The sequence below is a fragment of the Zeus faber genome, assembly GCF_960531495.2.
Source record: "Zeus faber genome assembly, chromosome: 21".
Classification (NCBI taxonomy): domain Eukaryota; kingdom Metazoa; phylum Chordata; class Actinopteri; order Zeiformes; family Zeidae; genus Zeus; species Zeus faber.
In genome coordinates this window covers 24,625,021-24,644,950 of record NC_137208.1, presented here as the reverse complement: position 1 = coordinate 24,644,950, position 19,930 = coordinate 24,625,021, and the positions used below count along the sequence as shown (strand labels likewise).

The 19,930-nt window shown below is 45.7% G+C and overlaps 1 protein-coding gene across 4 annotated transcripts in view; it reads left to right on the top strand.

Moving 5' to 3' along the window:
• Positions 1–2,558: 2,558 nt before the first annotated feature.
• Positions 2,559–19,930, top strand: part of flncb (filamin C, gamma b (actin binding protein 280)) — a 106,617-nt gene continuing 89,245 nt past the window's right edge. For all 4 annotated transcript variants that reach the window (XM_080022414.1, XM_080022413.1, XM_080022412.1 and 1 more), the window contains exon 1: positions 2,559–3,264. In XM_080022414.1, coding sequence (XP_079878540.1) covers positions 2,868–3,264 — 397 coding nt within the window. In that variant the 5' untranslated portion in view covers positions 2,559–2,867. The remainder of the gene's footprint in view (positions 3,265–19,930) is intronic.

The following is a 19,930-nucleotide window of genomic DNA, read 5'->3' as shown; positions in this document are numbered from 1 at the left end:
ATATTTTTTCGTACAAATGTAGCATAGGTCATAGGTATGATAGTGGAGATGAATGGAGAAGCAAAAACAACACAAAATATATACTATGTATTATACGATATACTATATACTAAATTATATACATTTACATATATGTATTTCAGTGAAAATAATCTATTACTTTTATTTTACCTAATGTAAAAAGTTTATTGCGCCAAAAAGTTTGGAAAATATGAGCCATGATTAGTTTACTTTTATATTGGCACTTTAAGTTGGCACTTGTGGGAAAATGCAGCCGGAATTTGTTATTCAAACATTTAATATACAGTATATATATACACCGACCAGCCACAACATTAAAACCACCACTAATCACCATTAATATTGTGTAGCTCCCCCTCCTGCCGCCAAAACAGCTTTGAGCTGTCAAAGCGTGGACTCCAGAAGACCTCTGAACATGTCCTGTGATATCTGGCACCAACACATGAGCAGCAGATCCTTTAAGTCCTGTAAGTTGCGAGGTGCAACTTGCTGTTCCAGCACATGCCACCTATGCTTCATCGGATCGGAACGAACCCATCCACATGATGTAGAAGAAAAAGTGATTCATCAGACCATTACAGACCATCACGTGCCCATTGTGGGCCCCATACGCAGCAAGCTGCGATGCACTGTGGTTTCTGACACCTTTCTATCATAGCCAGCAACAATTTCAGAAATTTGTGCTACAGTAGCTCTTCTGTGGGATCGGACCAGGCAGGCTAGCCTTCACTCCCCACGCACATCAATGAGCCCATGGCCCTCTTGCCGGTTCACCGGTTTTCCTTCCTTGGACCACTTTTGGTAGGTACTAACCACTGCATACTGGGAACACCCCACACGACCTGCTGTTTTGGAGATCTCTGGCTCAGAACCAGTCGTCTCGTCATCACAATTTGGCCCTTGTCAAAGTCGCTCATATCCTTACATTTGCCCATTTTTCCTGCTTCCAACACATCAACTTCAAGAACTGACTGTTCACTTGCTGCCTTATATATCCCACACCCTGACAGGTGCCATTGTAATGAGATGAGCAATGTTATTTACTTCACCTGTCAGTGGTTTTAATGTTGTGGCTGTTGGGTGTATATAAACATGTAGGCTAGGATGCAAATCAGTCAGAAAAGCAATTGTAATTGTGTCACTATACCATACTGTATTACTGTATACTGTTACTATACTGTATTCTTCCCATTTGCGAAACTGCCTTTTCCAATTTTAATAAACTCTCTTCTTTAATTGGCTGCAGTCATCATGATGTAATCATTTCTAATCAAAGATTCCAAAAATAGGTCGTACTATGAATACCCTGTTTATGTCATTATTTCCATCACAAAACTTTTACTTTTTTTGCACATAAGGAAAGGAAGGAAATTTAGATATCATTATGGATGGCCTCGTTGGAAGTCCAAATGAGGTCATGTTTATTATAATTAGCAATGAGAAACTTGATTCGCTTGTAGCAAACAAATCTTTTAAATCACTCAGCAGTCGGGAGTCATAAAGGAGTTGGTCAACCGAGTGAATCATTGACTCACCTTGTAAAAATAATTATTGAGTACTCGATTAAGGTGGAAAAAAAAAAGTCAAGGCATTTAGCATAATTCATATGGAACTGATTTACACTTTGCGTTCCACTACAATAAATAATTTATACAGAAGTACATTATTTTTGTGATTCAAAGTTTGCATCCCTCCGCCAAAATAAATACATCTTTTGAGAGATTTTCTGGGATCCACCCTAAAATTTTAATTTGTCACTATCTGATGGCCTTCTTTTAATGTACAGCACTTTGAGGTACATGTCGTATATGGATGGTGCTCTACAAATAAAGGTTATTATTATTATTACATTTTTATTTGTTTTATTTTTTAAGACTGATAAGATTTTTTTCCCATGCTAATTGTTTGTAGAGAAACCCAGTCCTCACCATGAAAAATTCCTTGGATATGAAAATGCACTCGTTCTGATTCGAAATCAACTCTTGGAGTTGAGTCGAACCTTTCACCACCAATGATGATGATGTCATGTTCATCATGACATCATCTCAGGGACCAATTGTTCAACATCTTCGTCGACCCACGGGGGTCTATCCCTCCACCCCCCCCCCCCCCCCGGTCCCCCAATCCCCATCTTGCCCAATTTGGAGACACTAAAAATAAATCGAGGTGTCGCCACTGTTCCAGGCCCAGCCCCCACACTTCGATCGACCCAATCGGGCCGCCTCTCGCTATCTCCGTAGGATTAGACGTCCACCCCGCTGTTGTATATGGTCACGACAGGGAATTCCTCGGAATCCAGTGAAGTGACGATAACTTCTGTGTGTGTGTGTGTGTGTGTGTGTGTGTATGTGTGTGTGTGTGTGTGTGTGTGTGTGTGTGTGTGTGTGTGTGTGTGTGTGTGTGTGTGTGTGTGTGTGTGTGTGTGTGTGTGTGTGTGTGTGTGTGTGTGTGTGTGTGTGTGTGTGGGAGGGGGGGATCCTATTTTTTTAAACCCCTCCCCTGGCACCGGACTTCATTCAGTCCGGTCACGTCTACCATTCTGTACCGGCGCACCAGGCTAGGGACTAGGGCCCCTGCGCCGCCACCATCCCTCCCCCCAGATCCCCGCACCGCACCCTGTGCGCCAGCGAGCTTCAAGGCGCGCTATCTAATTATCTGACCATACGCAAAGATTTGGGTCGCTTTCTTTTTTGTTTCAGAAGATCACCCCTTTCCCCAAGAGTTTTATAGAAGTTCTGACTTCCTTCCCCCGCTTGGCACTGCGCCCTTGCCTTGCGCCTTTTCCCTTTTTCCTTTTTCTTTTCTGAGGCATTAAAAAAGGAGGGCAGGCACGGGAAGCATTAAACATGACGAGTAACAGCACGTACTACGAACAGCAGCTCCCTCCCCAGTACTACCACCAGCACCATCACCAGGGCACCGACAACGGCGGCGGCGAAGACGAGGAGGAGATGCCGGCCACCGAGAAGGACTTGGCCGAGGACGCGCCGTGGAAGAAGATACAGCAGAACACCTTCACCCGCTGGTGCAACGAGCACCTCAAGGTTCTCAACAAGCGGATCGGCGACCTGCAGCGGGACCTGAGCGACGGGCTGCGGCTGATCGGGCTGCTGGAGGTGCTGTCCCAGAAGAAGATGTTCAGGAAGTACCACTCCAGGCCCAACTTCAGGCAGATGAAGCTGGAGAACGTGTCCGTGGCGCTGGAGTTCCTGGAGCGGGAGCGCATCAAGCTGGTGTCTATTGGTGAGTCGCGCGTTGGTTTGGGAACTTTTCGCCAAAGTGATTTTTCGGAGCTTGTCGTTTTAAGTAGTAATCCGGGAGATTATTTTGTTGAAAGATATCCAGTTTTGGCACAAGCTGGCACAGACGTTCAAAGGGTTTGCGTTACGTATGGAGAGACTATGTGTTGTTTCCGTTGTTGGTGGTGGGGTCCGCAACCGGAATGCAAAAGCCGGCGCCCTGAATCGACAAGTTTCATTCAACAAGCAAACCAACAAACAAACAAACATACAAACACAGATGAAAATTGCTGTTGGGCTGATGATGATGGAAAGACGAGTGAAACATTTTTGATTTGAATCGTGACCTGGCCGATTGGGATCGTATAGAGGCAGATTTGAGTTCCACTCACAGCTACGACTCTAGAGCACGACTACCCTAGACTCCCACGACTCCGTCCGATCCCAAATAATTGCCAAATCACGTCATGTGCCTCTTGCTTTCGTTGTTAACTCTCTGACTGTGCATGCATGCCTTCTCTTTTTTTGTATGACGATCCCCACCTCTTCTACTGGCGGACCTCCCTATCTAAGAGTTTAACGTCTTGATTACAGCGACGACAATAATCACATTTTTTTTCCAGTTTTATGGGAATGTTAACCGTCTTACTTATCTGAAGCACTGGAATGTCTTTGTTGTTAATAAAACGTGACTTGAAATTATGTAACCCTATTGAAATACATTTTTGTACCTTAAAGAAATAATGCAATTCTCATAATCCTGGTCAAATTGGAGACTGTGCAGCAACATTTCCGAATAATTTACATTTACTTAGACACTGATTCTCTGTGTAGTAGTTTTGGAAACCAAATAACACAAACATACATTTCTATAATGCTATAGACTCTATAGTATAGAGCATTGCCTCAGTTGGGGTAAAAGTGTAAGAACAATTTGTGTAACTTGTGTAAACGCACACTCACTGATTCATAGTCGCATACCAGGAGCATGAGTTTCAACTCCCCCAGCAACTTTATCTCGTGGCTGAGACGAATTTGGAGCTTGGTAGGTTGTAAGTAATCCAGGCTGTGGTGCCAGGGTTGGGGCTTTGGGGGGTTGATGAGGCGATGAGGCGATGGGGGATGGGGGTTGTTGTTGGCCTCGTGGACAGAGGCACGTTGAGTTGAGTGACAGTGGTCAAATGACGGACCCTTCCAGAATAGGGCTGTGGGGTTCTGTGGTGGTGCTGGTGAGGGGGGGTTCTGTGGCTTCCCCCAACTGCTAGGAGACTGCCGAATGACGGATGAAAACACACACACACACACACACACACACACACACACACACACACACACACACACACACACACACACACACACACACACACACACACACACACACTTAGGCGCAAACTTGCGAGGGCACCGAGGAACCATGAAGTCGATGGAGATGTAGCATGATGGGGGTAGATAAAAAAAAAATTGTATGTCATTAATTTAAATCGCGACTCCATCGATTGCTGATTGATGATTTAATCGTCTGTCTGCCCAAGCCTAAGCCCCGATATCTCCATATAAGGAAGTTCCTGCTGCTGCTCAGAGACAAATAAAAAGGAAGAGTGGAGTTGTATAGCGCACCATATAGTGACTGACTACTCAAGACTCGCTACTCTCGTTCAAGAATCAGTTCGGGAATCATTGCCTCTACTTGTGGCGCATGTCTCACTCGCAACTCAGGGGTCTGGGGTCTTTACAAATGACTCTTAAGCCTGACTCCAGAGTCATTTAAGATTTTGTTTGTTGAGTCTTGCATCACTGGTCTAGCAGCACTAGTCTTCTCAGGTTTACATCTTGTGGCTAAAATAAAAAAAAGTGATAACAAAAAACAAGGGCTTCTCTTGCCAGTGGAAACCAATAGATCAGCCATTGATCACTCAGTAAGCAGATCCTGGCAATCTCTAAGAATGCGTATCTAGCAATATCCATAACTATATTCTTCGTGACTTGGCGCCGCCCATTAGCTGCAGCCTGCAGAGGCGCTCATTTTATCCACTTTTTATCACTATGTCCACCAAAAACTAACCAACAGTGATCTCCTACGGCCAAGCTGCACTCGTGGATACAAACATTTTTGGGACTTTATATCTGTGGATCAAGGGTGGCCCCGGGAGATTTTCCGCACCAACGCTCTCAACGTCAACATCAATAATGGAGCCGCTGTTCCACTGCACTGCGGTAAATGAGGCGGCATTTGAGTCAGAATGAGGACGCAACCTTACCGCCCACCTCTGCCAAGCATCATTCTTGCTAATGTCCCATCCCTGGAGAACAAGATGGATGACCTTCGAGCGAGGATTACCTTCAAATGAGAAACTGTTGCATCCTCTGCCTGACGGAGACATGACTGAACCCACTGGTGCCGGATGAAGCCATTTGTCTAGCAGAGTCCTTCTCCGTGTTCCGCGCTGACTGGTCAGAAGAGTCGGGGAAATCCAAGGGTGTAGGCATCTGTGTCATGATAAACAGTCGCTGGTGTAACTCCAACAACATCAACACTCTCCCCCGCTCCTGCTCACCGAACCTGGAACAGCTGACCATCTCATGATGTCAATTCTACCTCCCCCGGGAATTCAGCACGGTCATCATCACAGCCGTTTATATTCCACCGCAAGCCGACACCGACACAGCACTATCGGACCTATATTATGTGTTGTACGGACCTCAGAATGAACATCCCGACACGGCTGTGGTGGTGACTGGGGACTTTAACAAGGCGAACCTCTGCCAAATTTCCATCAACACATCACGTGTGCTACCAGGGGAGATAGAACTTTTGACCACTGCTACACACCGTACAGGAACGGATACAAGACTTTCTTGCTCTCTGCTTTCAGGGAATCGGACCACAGTCTGGTAACAGCACCGCTAGCTCGCCAGATAATTGGAGTTATACGGCGGGGGATGAGCACGCACTCTCAGTGTCTGAGCATGATGTCAACAGGGCTCTGATGCGGGGGAACACCCGGAAATCTGTGGGCCCAGATGGCATATCTGGGCGAGTATTGAAGTCCTGTGCTAACCAGCTAGCCCGGGTGTTCACTAGGATATTCAATGCCTCCCTGGCGGAGTCGGTGGTCCCATCCTGCTTCAAGAAGTCCACCGTCATTCCTGTTCCGAAGATCGCCTCTCCAGCATGCATGTATGACTACCGTCCGGTGGCCCTCACCTCGGTGGTCATGGAGTGCTTCGAGAGGCTGATTAAGGATTACATATGCATCTCCCTACCCCGCATCTCGGACCCGCTGCAGTTTGCGTACCGGCCGGACAGATCCACGGACAATGCGGTCTCACAGGTACTGCACACCCAGCTCACACACCTGGATGGCAGGAAGGGGACCTATGTGAGATTTCTGTTCATTCACTACAGTTCAGCTTTCAATACCATAGTCCCCACCAGACTGGCTGTCAAGCTGCGGGAGCTGGGAGCGAGCACTCCGCTGTGTGCCTGGATCCTGGACTTCCTCTCAACCCGGCCCCAGGTCATTAGGGCGGGGAGGCACATGTCCAGCTCCCTCACCCTGAACACAGGATCCCCCCAGGGCTGCGTCCTCAGCCCCCTAGTGTACTCCCTGTACACACCTGTGTGGCCAGGTTCAGCTCCAACACCATCATCAAGTTTGCTGATGACACCGTTGTCGTGGGCCTGATCACCGACTGCAACGAGAAGGCCTACCGGCAGGAGGTGGCTGACCTGTCACTCTGCTGCCAGGACAACAGCCTCCACCTGAACGTCAGAAAAACTAAGGAGCTGATTGTGGACTTTAGGAGGGGATCACAACCCCGCGCTGTTGGTGATTAATGGGACCTCTGTCGACAGGGTGAGCGGCGTCAAGTACCTGGGAGTCCACATGGTGGAGGATTTAACATGGACTTTACAGACAGACATGCTGGTGAGAAAGGCGAGGCAGCGTATTTACCACCTCAGGCAGCTAAACAAATTCAGGGTCTCGGAGTGGATCCTCAAGTCCTTCTACTCGAGAGCGGTGGAGAGTATTCTGACAGCCACTTGACACCACTGCCTAGTTTGGGAACTGTACTGCTCAGGACAGGTGGGCCCTGCAGAGGGTGGTGCGTTCAGCCTCACATACCACTGGAACTACCCTCCCCGCCGGACTTATACACCAGGAGGTGTAATAGCAGAGCCCGCAGGATCATGAAGGATCCTCACCACCCCAACAATGGACTGTTCCAGCTTCTGCGGATGGGCAAGCGCCTCCGCAGTCAGACAGCGAGGACGGAGAGCCTGCGACAGAGTTTCTTCCCGCAAGCCATAAGGACTGTGAATGCTGAACTCACCAGTGGTCCCAACAAAAGGCACTGGGTCACTCACACTGCCTTGTATCACTGTTCTGTACGGTTTTACTATATTGCTGGGTTGTACTGTTGTATACTACACTGCAAATATTTTTACGGAACATATCTGTAGATACAAATAGCCTATTCCATATACATAACTCTATTCCCTTCTATTTTGTACCCCCGCTTTGTATTATCTTTTTGAGTCTTATTTAATTTTTATTCTATTTTATTTATATTATTCTCTTCACTAACTGCATTACATTACGTTAGTACGTTTTAGGAATCAGTTGGTTTCAGTTCGTTAGCTAGGGAGGAATTGGGTCAGCTATTATGTTTGGTTTAGTAACTATTGTGCATAATCTCTGGGTGCGTTGCAAAGGCATTTCACTGAATATACTGTATGTATGAAAGTATGTATATGTATGTGACAAATGAACCTCTTGATTTGAATTGAATTGAATCTATATGCATAAAGCTAAATATTGTCACACCTTAGATTTATATGAATCCTTGGCACCTAAGCGTATTGTATTTAAACGAGATCTCAGACCAGTGGCGATTCTAGGGGGTGGCCTGGGGTGGCCATGGCCACCCATAAATCTCAGTTACCACCCCAGTGGCCGCCCCGGATCTGATAGGTAAATGGTCAAGTTCATCAACACAAGAAGGTGGGACAAAAGCTGGTCGTGCACGGTCCCCTGTGCATCCTGCATGTACATGCTCCAGACAGGCTCCGCTGCCCCTCCCTTTTTGGTTTTCTGTAGTTGAAAACCACATTATATGTTTTAAAATAAACGTGTTAAAATGAATGTTGTTTGTTCCCTGTTAATGGTTCGCCCCACCATGTTGCCATGACATGCGAGATATGGGATGTATACCCCCCCCAAAAAAGTTCCCATCTGGCCACCCCTATAAAAGATTTCTGGTGACGCCACTGTCTCAGACCCTGGGGCCGGAGGCACTGTGGTACATGGGGGATAGAGGGTGGCTGTACATGAGGGTGGGAGCAGGGGGGTGATTGATGGCCCGACAGCTGAGCTAGGGGCTCTGGCCTCTCTCTGCTATCAGCTGCCAAAAATAAACCCCTGTCTGGTCGGTCCCACTCAAAGGGCCCTGAGTGGCATTGGGACAGGGATAGACGGTGGTGGACGGCGATATGAACAGAGGGGCTGGAACACCAAGAAGAATTTGTTTAATGCAGTTTGTAAAAATTCAGCAGGAAAGGTCACAACACGTAGAGAAGTTGATTGGTTTTGGGGTGGGGTGGGTGGGTGGGGGTGTTGGACAGAAACATATGTGTGTGCGTAGTAGTGAGCGCCTGATCCCCCGAGACTTTTGCGTCTAAATCAGTCTTGGAGCATCCTGACTCTGAGACAAGCCATCTTACCAAACGGTGAGCCGGCGTCCTGAAATATAAACCACTCATTTCCAGACCCCCGCCCCCCGTCACAGAGCTTCTCAAATCCTCGGTCCTTGTGTACTCACTTCCCTGCAGCAACGTTTTGGCACAAATTCCACTTGTTGTCAACCCCATTCAATTAATAATTCACGAAAATGCATGACGCCTAATGTAAAGCAGGCGTACAAGAGAAGAGATTGGGGCTAAAACCTGGACGGGACCGGCGGGAGGTGAATAACATGTAGAGCATCCCAAATGTCTAATCTATCTATCTATCTATCTATCTATCTATCTATCTATCTATCTATCTATCTATCTATCTATCTATCTATCTATCTATCTATCTATCTATCTATCTATCTATCTATCTATCTATCTATCTATCTATCTATCTATCTATCTATCTATCTATCCATCCATCTATCTATCCTTCTATCTATCTATCTATCTATCTATCAGCAATGCAATTACCACCATAAATCAAATTTTCTCAATATGTCCAACGTGGGCCGACAGTTCAGTAATGCAATGTGGGTAAAACATGCTTCTTTGAATGTCACAGCTGTGGCACTACTTGAGCATTTCTGCAAGGCAAAGTCCACACACTGCGAGCCTGTCGTTACGTGCAAGACTACCAACAACCAGAACAATAAGTTGGCATTGAATTACTGAACGTTTTTTTTTATTCTTTATTGTTTTGTTTCTTTTTTACATGTATGATGTTTTCCCAGAAACAAAACAAGAGCCTATGTTCTTTTGGAAATGCCAAAAGAACATAGGCTTTCTTTCGAATGTGAAATGGAAACAATATCTTGTATGATTGCTATTTTATAGAATTCAATTGATGTGTTGATGCGTGCGTGAGGTGCGCTGCGCCGTTAACCATCCTTCATTCTCTCTCTCTCTCTCTCTCACGCTGCCTGTTCCTTCAAGAAGGAACTCATGGAGTAAATATTTTCCTGATGTAACTTATTTTTTTCTTACATACTGTATCAGCTGCTTTGGTGGCAAGGCCACTCAATATTTTTTTTTTTGCCTTTTAAAAGAGGTAAAATTTGACGTACAATCAAAGTTAAGTCGTATTCATACAGTATTTGTTACCAGACTGCAGAATTAAAAGGAAAAGGGGAGGGGCAGGGTGGTGAGAGAGTGAGAGAGTGTGTGTGTGTGTGTCACCTTTCCAACTCCAACACTCCTGTTCTCTCCTCTTTCTCTGGATTTATCAAGCTTTTTTGTTTCTGGCTCTTCTCTCTCAGGATTTGAGAGTTTCTCCTTGGACCAAATTCTTTTGTCTTTCCTGCCCTCGCTTCTCTTCTCTTCTCTTCTCTTCTCTTCTCTTCTCTTCTCTTCTCTTCTCTTCTCTCCTCTTCTCTTTTCTTCTTCTCTTCTCTTCTCTTTCTTTGTTTCTTTCCTTCTTTCTTTGATTCTCTCTCTTTGTCTTTGTAACCATGTCTCTAATTATTACCATGTGTCAGAGGCAGTAAGCACTCAAGAATGTTCTGGCAAACGCCAGGATCCCCAGCACTAACACCCAACCCCCCCCCCACACACACACACACCCACCCATCACAACCTCCATCACACCTCCTGCACAGTTTTCAGTTACTTTTGGTTAAAAAATAAAATAAAATAAATAAATTATATTTCGAATTCAATACTATTTATTTATTTCTTTGTAAAGCAAGACTTTTCTGAACTCCAAAACTGCTTTTGTCGCCTTTTGGAAATTTGTAATTGGCCAGACTGGCCATCTGGCCTTTGTTTTTGTTTTTTTATTATAATTAATTAATTTGTGTTGCCTTATTCAGATTTTAAATTTTTTTTGTTTTACTTGTGGATATTTTAAATCTGAGGGTGCTGTTCTTTTTCGTCAGTGTTGATCCATATGGACTGACCACAACTGGCTTCGATGGCGATCAAGTTCATTCAAATTCAACAAGGGAAACAGCAGAGAGGAGCATATGCATAATGCAAATAAATTCAAGATTCAGGATTGAAGATTAACTTTATTGTCCCGCAAAGTGGAAAATTTGGCTTGGGCTTCACCTATTAATGAAAAAAAAACAAAAAATAAAACACAACATAAAACATAACATAAAAACATAAAAAAAACATACAGCAAGATTCATAAAAGCACCTATAGACAAACACATCAATACAAGTTTTAAGATCTTCAAAAATCCATTAATAAAAACAATGATCCTCCAAGTGTCCATCCTGGCCTTGTCCTTTTCTTTATCTTCTGCCATGTAAACGTTTTATTGATTCATTATATTTAAGTCTGCAACAAGGGACTCTGAAGTTCCTCCCAGAGGGCAGTAGCTGGTACTCAGCGTGTAGAACATGGGATGGGTCAGTAACTATCCTATTGGCTTGCCTTCGAGTAGTCTGTTTGTAAGTAGACTGCAAGAATGGATGCTGTCTTACCCCTATAATCTTTCATGCAGCCTGCGTCAATCGGAGCAGTTTGGACTTTAGTTGCACATAGAGGTTACCAATCCAAGCTGTGATGCCATATCTGATAAGGCTCTCTAAGGACTGCCTGAAGACACCCTGCCAGGAAGTGAAGTTGCTCCACCATCTCCTCAGTCTTTTTAACACACACCATTTTACAAACCTTGGTATCTCTGAATTGTGGTCAGATAGATCGCAATTCTTTTTCATTAAAGCTAAGATGGTAGTATCTGAGAATTGAGTACATTGAAAACAATGAATGGTTGTTTCTCTCAAAGTGACAGCGAAAAGAAAGAAGTATAAAAAATTGGATTTTAAAATAAAATAATCCCACGGCGACAACTTTAGCGTAATTCCAAATGTTGAAACAGTTGAGTGTGGCCGACGGGGAGAAACACTTGAATGCAAAAAACCCCTGATAATTCCATCGCAGGAGTTGTCCTCAACCCTTCAACTCTTTGTTCCCATGAAATTGTGCACAGACCGCTGAGTTCCAGTACTCTGTGTTAAATGATTCAAACGGCTGTCCCTGTAAAACTTCATCCCCCACAAAAAGTATGTACAGGGGCAGGGGCCGCAGGGGCCTGAGGAAGACGCTCACTCATCCATATAATATGAATGTGTCTTTGTTTCTATTCAGTTGCTGCTAGTCAGATCTGGTGCTTGCCGTGTGTTGACCAACATGGTATACCTCATTACGACAGTAGCATCTCTAATTCTCAGAGGTTGTTCCCAAGCAAATTGCACGATGTGCCCGTTTTGCTAGTTGACATATTTCCAGTAACCCCCCTTCTAATCACCTTTTTAACCCCTCCTCCTAAACCCCCCTCCAGGCAGATGGGATGACTTCATGTTTCATGGAGGAAACCGGGTATCAGGGGGAGCCCATCTAGGCTGCTTCTTAAGACATCAATGTTTGTTTGTATATAGAGTTCATATGCATACACACACACACACACACACACACAAACACACACACACACAAAATAAATACATATATATATATATTTTTTTTTAATGTGTTTATGTTTTTACATATGTGTGTGTGTTCCATAATTTCCACCCTGAGGCCTAAGAAATAGGGAGTTTTGCCGAAACCAAAAGACTTTGACTTTGGCATTTTTTGATTCTTCAGTCTTGCGAGGTGATTCCTTTGACGACCAGTATTGCTTGTGAGCTTTGAGCTAGCTGAAATACGCGGCGCTTAGGGGTGAGGGGTCAGGTTCATGGCGGCTGCATGGTAAGTGTAGCTTGGAGACACATTTAGAGAGAGTGGATTTGAGTATCGAGGGGGGGTGGATGTATCTATCCTTCTTCCTTCTCTCCTGGCCTCTTCCTTCCTTGTTTCTTGCCTCCTCCTGCCTTGATTCGGCCTTCTGCCTCTTGTTGCCTCGAGGATACCCCCAATGATGCAATGGTAGAAAGTTCAAAATTCAATCAATCTCTACAATATATGTATTAGTTTGCATTGTTATCCAACTCCCCAATATTTCTGTATATCTTGGAATGACATTTTTGAACAAGATGATTGAATAAGATTCAGGGTCATTGTTCAGGATTGCGGAAGGGGAATGTTTTCAGGAAATCCATCCATCCATCCATCCATCCATCCATCCATCCATCCATCAATTCTGGGTTGGCAGCTGTCATCAGTCTGCAGATGATGCCTTCAGCAGTGTGACATGACCTCTTCAAGATTCAAGAGGTTTATTTGTCACATACATATACATACTTTCATACATACAGTATATGCATTGAAATGTAATGCAACGCACCAGGTGATGACACACAATATGTCCGAGGGAAAAATTTCTTTCTAATAGACCAACTAACTGATTCCTAAAACGTAATACAGTAAGTCGAATAATACTTATAGAATAAAATAAAAATATATCAAATAAAATAAAATAAAATAAAATAAAATAGATAAAGGGAATATGCTTATGTATATGGAATAGGCAATTATGTATATACAGATACGTGCATTAAAGTGGCATGTGAATGAAGTGAAGTAGTGTTAGAGGGATAATACAGCACAGTATACAACAGTACGGCGCAGCAATACGGCATCACCGAACAACCCTGAACAATGACACAGTATGCGGTACAGTATGCTAAATACAGTACAGTAAGGTAGTGGAGCCTATGTGTGTGGCTCAGTGAGGACCCCTGGTGAGGTCATTTATTATGGCTTTCAGGAAAAAACTCAGTCTCAGTCTCTCTGTTCTCGCTGTGTGACTGTGGAGGCGCTTGCCTCAGCTGCTGGAACAGTCCGTTGTTGGGGTGATGAGGATCCTTCATGATCCTGTGGGCTCTGCTACTACACCTCCTGGTGTATAAGTCCTGCAGGGAGGGGAGTGTAGTTCCAGTGGTACGTTCAGCTGAACGCACCACCCTCTGCAGGGCCCGCCTGTCCTGGGCAGTGCAGTTGCCAAACCAGGAAGTGTTGCCTGTCAGGATGCTCTCCACCGCTCCACAGTAGAAGGACTTGAGGATCCTCACCGAGACCCGGAATTTCCTCAGCTGCCTGAGGTGGTAAAGATACTGTCTCGCCTTTCTCACCAGAGTGTCTGTTTGTAAAGTCCATGTTAAGTCCTCTGTGATGTGGACTCCCAGGTACTTGAAGCTGCTAACCCTGTCAACAGAAGTCCCATTATTCACCAAGGGCTCATGTGTCCTCGATTGTAATCCTCGCCTAAAGTCCACCATCAGCTCCTTAGTATGACTGACGTTCAGGTGTAGTCTGTTGTCCTGGCACCAGAGTGACAGGCCAGCCACCTCCAGCCGGTAGGCCTTCTCGTTGCAGTCGGTGATCAGGCCCACGACAACGGTGTCATCAGCAAACTTGATGATGGTGTTGGAGCTGAACCTGGCCACACAGTCATGTGTGTACAGGGAGTACAGTAGGGGGCTGAGGACGCAGCCCTGGGGGGATCCTGTATTCAGGGTGAGGGAGCTGGACATGTGCTTCCCCACCCTGACCACCTGGGGGCGGGCTGTGAGGAAGTCCAGGATCCAGGCACACAGCGGAGTATTCAGTCCGAGCTCCTTCAGCTTGACAGCCAGTCTGGTGGGGACTATGGTGTTGAAAGCTGAACTGTAATCGATGAACAGCATTCTCACATAGGCCCCCCTTTCGGCCATCCAGGTGCGTGAGCATGGTGTGCAGTACCTGTGAGACCGCATCATCCGTGGATCTGTCGCAAACTGCAACAGGTCCAAGGTGCGGGGGAGGGAGGCGCAGATATAATCCTTAATCAGCCTCTCAAAACACTTCATGACCACCGAGGTGAGGGCCACCGGACGGTAGTCATTCAGGCAGGCAGGAGAGGCGATCTTCGGAACAGGAACGACAGTGGACCTCTTGAAGCAGGACGGGACCACTGATTCAGCCAGGGAGATGTTCAATATTGTAGTGAACACCGCAGCTAGCTGGTTAGCACAGGTCTTCAGTACTCACCCAGATATGCCGTCTGGGCCCGCAGCTTTCCTGGTGTTCACCCGCCTCAAAGCGTTCCTGACCTTGTGAACGGACACAGAGTGCGCGCTCATCCCCCGTGGTGTAATTCCAATTTGCCAGCGAGCTAGCGGTGCTGTTGCCAGACTCAAACCACGCATAAAAGGAGTTCAGTCCGTTGGCTAGGGAGGCGTCCACACTCGTGGCTGGGGAGGAGCTGCTTTTGTAGTTTGTTATCATCCGCAGCCCCTCCCACAAGCGTCTGGTTTCCCCCGGCTCCATCTGTACCTCCACAGTCTCCCTGTACGCCCGTTTAGCGTCCTTCACCGCCCTCCGCAGATTGTACGACGCAACTTTGTAATTGTCCATATTTCCGGATACGAGACCGTCGTTGTAAGTGGCCGTGCGAGCATTCAGAGCGCAGTGGATGGATTTATCATCCCACGGCTTCTGGTTTGTAAATATCCGAATTTTCACCGTGGGTATGATGCTATCTGCTACCGTAGTCACAAAACTCACTAGCACCTCCGTAAACTCGCTGACGTCACTTGAACTTGATTGGAACATGTCCCAGTCTACGTCAGCGAGTGCGTCCTGAAGCGCAGCCTCTGATTGGTCCATCCACCACTTCACTTTCCCTCATCACCACCTGTTCTCGCACGATCAGAGGCCTGTAAATGGGAACCAGCGAGATCGTGGCGTGGTCAGATTTCCCGAAAGCAGGGAGCGAGACGGTCTTCTATCCGTTATTGTGAGGTGTGCAGCAGTGGTCCGAAGTTCTATCTCCCCTGGTGGCACACGTGATGTGTTGGTGGAAATTAGGCAGAACTTTTTTAAGGTTGGCCCTGTCCCCAGTCACCACCACAGCCGCGTCGGGATGTTTATTTTGAAATCCGCACAACACGTCGTACAGGTCCAATAGTGCTGCGTTGGTGTCCACTTGTGGTGAGATATAAACGGCTGTGATGATGACCATGCTGAATTCCCGGGGGAGATAAAATGGACGGCATAAGATGGTCAGCTGTTCCAGGTTCGGCGAGCAGCAGCGGGAGAGAAACTTGGTGTTGTTGGGGTTACGTCAGCGGTTGTGTACCATGAGGCAGACGCCTCCACCTTTGGATTTCCCCGACTCCCCCGATTTGTCGCCGCGGAACACAGAGAAGGACTCGGCTGGACGGATGGCTTCATCCGGCACCAGTGGGTTCAACCATGTTTCCGTCAGACAGAGGACGCAACAGTTTCTCGTGTCTCGTTGGAATTTAATCCTCGCTCGAAGTTCATCCATCTTGTTCTCCAGGGACCGGAGCACCGGCACAGGCGACCGCAAGGGGCGGCGCCACTATCGCTACCCTTTGTTTTCCTCCTATGGCTGGAAGACTGGAGGTGACTGGGGTGGATGGTCTCAGTAGGCCTCAGTGCCAGGTTGGGGGTCTAGGGGTTGGAGGCATTTGCCTGGGTCACTTTTTCCTCATCCCGGGAAACTCGTCCAGCTTTGCACTTGCACTCAGAAATGAAGACCTTACCGGAAAACAAGCTGATCAAAAATGTGCTTCTTTTTCTTTATTGGTCAATCTCTCTCTTTACAGTTCATTCCAGTAGTGAGGTGCATAGTGTTGAAAACCAGTTTATAATGTTGGGATCGGAAAACGTAAAAAGATGCTTAACATAGTTAAGCGCAGAGAGGAGGTGTTCAGGGTAAACATGACATCGCTGAAGATGAGATTTTATTTATTTATAATCTTTTTGGGTGATTTATATAACTGAAGACTAAGATGGCACCAGAAAATTCTGAACCTGAAAAGCCTTGTTTGAAAAAACTCGGCTGCTTCAACTGAGTTGGGCGGCGTCAGGTATGAACTGCAATTCCCTGTGTCAGAACATTACCATCAACAACATCAACAAAACTCAACAACTGACTGAACTGGTGAACTTACAGCACCAACACGTTGAGCTTCACGGATGGCTCACAGCTGCGCCACCCGTGAGACTAAAGACCTTGTTTTTATGTTTGACCGCTTCATAAAGATACAAGATGTGTCACTTAAATAACTCGGCCTTTAAGATGCAGGAACGTGTATTTGCATTTGCATCGTTTCTTTCGGTCCGCTCAGAATCGCCCCAAGTACATTATGGCCGAGCACGAGCCGTGTATGGTTTGAGTATGGTCGACCTGAGCTCCGCCGGCGGTGTAAAATAAACGTTTACTTTTTTTTCTTAAAGAACATTTATTTAGTTTATTTGGATTTTGAGCTTGCATTCTTAGCGCCCCCTTATATGTAAATATCTAGAAAGTTATATGTTAATAAGAACAATTAACGGGGTGCTGCAAAGTGACAGGCTGCAATGCATTTGATATGGAGCTCGGCTTCATCCAGCTGCAGGGGGCGGAGTGTCGACGAGCTGACAGCTTCACAACGACAAGGAAAATTGAGCAGGATTCAACTTAATGCAAACTAGCAGTCCAGAGTGCCGGGAGGTGGCCAATAGGAGGGAGGATACGCTCTCAATGGCGTTAAGCCTTGGAAAATAGACGCTCGGACCACTGCGTATTGTCCCTATTTTTTTGTTTATGGCAAATGTCCTTTTAAACTATTGATAAAATAAGGAACACGTCATTTTATGTTTCTCGAACGAGGACAATTCTTTATTTTAAGGGACGTATGGTAAAATTATTTACAGAATATTTTCAAGAGATAGTTTCATTTGCTAAGTAAATGGCTACACCATTTTAATAAAAAAAGAGTAGTCACCGCACCATCTATCTATATAATGTATATATGTATATTAAATATGGAAAGGGAGAGAGGTTGGAAATGTTTGGCGCGGCTACAACAGCCAGTCGATTTCGAGCCAACAAACGCCCACAAACACCAGTGGCATGGAAGCCCCGTCGCCGGAAGTGTGACCGTATAGATGAGAGCTGCTTGGCTTCATGCTGCAACCGCGTTGCCGCAATGTGACCGTACTACAACGGTATGACATGTTGAAGCACCTCCCTGGAAGATCTAACATCCGATAAGGCTGAACCAGCTGACTGGCGTTTCTGTTTTTTTTAGTGTACATGTCCTGCATTAGGGTTTCCAAGAATTTTTATAATCTCGTCAAGAATTGCTGCAAACAGAGCACAGATGTGGCCTATTGCATACAAGACTACAGAATGTTAGTTGTATCATGGTGAACATCTAGCCTTCCATTTGCTGCAAAATGGAAGGAATAAACATAAAAAATACAAAGTTCGGCTCAAGACTAGTAGACTTACATTGCTGCTGACTGGACGAAGTGAAAGGCTCAGACCCTCCTGGACTCTCAAAGATTCTGTGACCGGTGACCTGCTAAACGATGCATGTGCAGCGACTTCCGGTGACCTGGCACCTCTCTGTGTTGTTCTCCTACACTCCGATGTTGTGATCACTGGTGCAGAAGGTAGTGCGTTGGTACTGATACTTGGACATTTCATTGGCCCCTGATCCTCACTTTCGCTGGCCATCTGCCTATATATGCCCCTAATGTGGAAAATACAGGCTTATTAAGCTCAAGCAGGTAATTTTGTCCAGCAATTGGAAAACATTTAGGAAATCCTCTGAGATCTTTCCTGTTCTCAAAATAAATCATATTTAATAGTGGTTCACCTCCTCTTCATGTAAGCTGGGTGGTCATCCCCCTCCTCCTCTGTCGGCAGATCTTATTGGACGACAGTCATTGGCAGCTTACGTTGAACCTCACTGCAAGGGTCTATAAGGTAACTGTGGTGGATGGGATGGCTTGGGCAGCCACACTTGGTGCTTGTTGGTTGGGCTAACGAGCATCAGGTTTAAAAACCCCCTCCACACACTGACTCAGGATGGGAGCCCTGTGTCATGACCTGTCTCCTCTGCTCCTAGCTAATTCCACCAAGCCTCATCTCTACAATAAACTGGTGTTTCAAACCCCCCTCGTCTGCGTCTCTGTGCTGGACCTCCCTGAACATGCCATTTGGTTGGCGTGTGGTGGTGAAACTGCCACAGTAACATTTGTGTGTTAACAGATACTGACAGTTCTTTTAAGATTGATGCCAGAAAAAAATATCAATATGACACAATTGACACATGAGAAGGCCATTCTACCTGCATTCTACCTGAAATGAACTTCATGAGGTCCATATGGCTTGAGGAATCTCTCCTCTTTGAAGTGCCTTTGTGCAGCATTCCATGGAACCATAGGGGGCCCAGTAGCACATGCCATTAATCAACCCTAGATGCAGGATCTTATCTGATACACTGCAGTACGACATGCTGGCAAAACAACAGCAGAAAATAGTCCCTTCAGCTGAGAATGTGGTCAACAACCATAGGACAATTAAGCAATCAGTTGACGAGATACGTATATCTCAAATCAATATCAAATAGATTTTTTGATATCGATTTTTTTGGGGGGATTTTTATTTTTATTTTTTGAACACAAAACCACAATTTTCACACATCCAGATGCAATCTGTCAGAAATTACAATCAGCTCGATTTATAAATAATACAGTCGGGCAACATCAGTCATGGCAGAATCGACCTGAGCTCACTTCCCTGCACCCCAGCTGAAGGCGATACTGCCGAGCCCCGCCGAGTATGGCCCACATTACGTCCGACGACGTCACCTCTCAGCCAAGTGACCGACACTCAGCAAGTGGCCCATTTCCACCGTGCTAGCTGAGCTTTGAGCTAAGACAGTTAGAATGTAGCCCATTGCTATCTCTGAACTGGATGCACAGGGATGAAATTGGGTGATGACCTTTTCGTCTGATTCTGGGTAAGATAGACAAAAAAGGGAATTTCCCTCCCTAAAATCTCTAGTGTCCCTTTCAGAGATTATTTGATATACAGATGTTAAATTAATGTAAAGCTGAAGTCCTACTCTCAAAGTTCCTTGTCAGAGACACATAATAATTACAGGAAATCACCACAGTCCACATTGTAATTCTCTTACACCAGCGCTTCTTTTCCTTTTGAAGCCATTTCCTCCAAAACAGCTGTCTCTGGCTTGTGGCAGATTG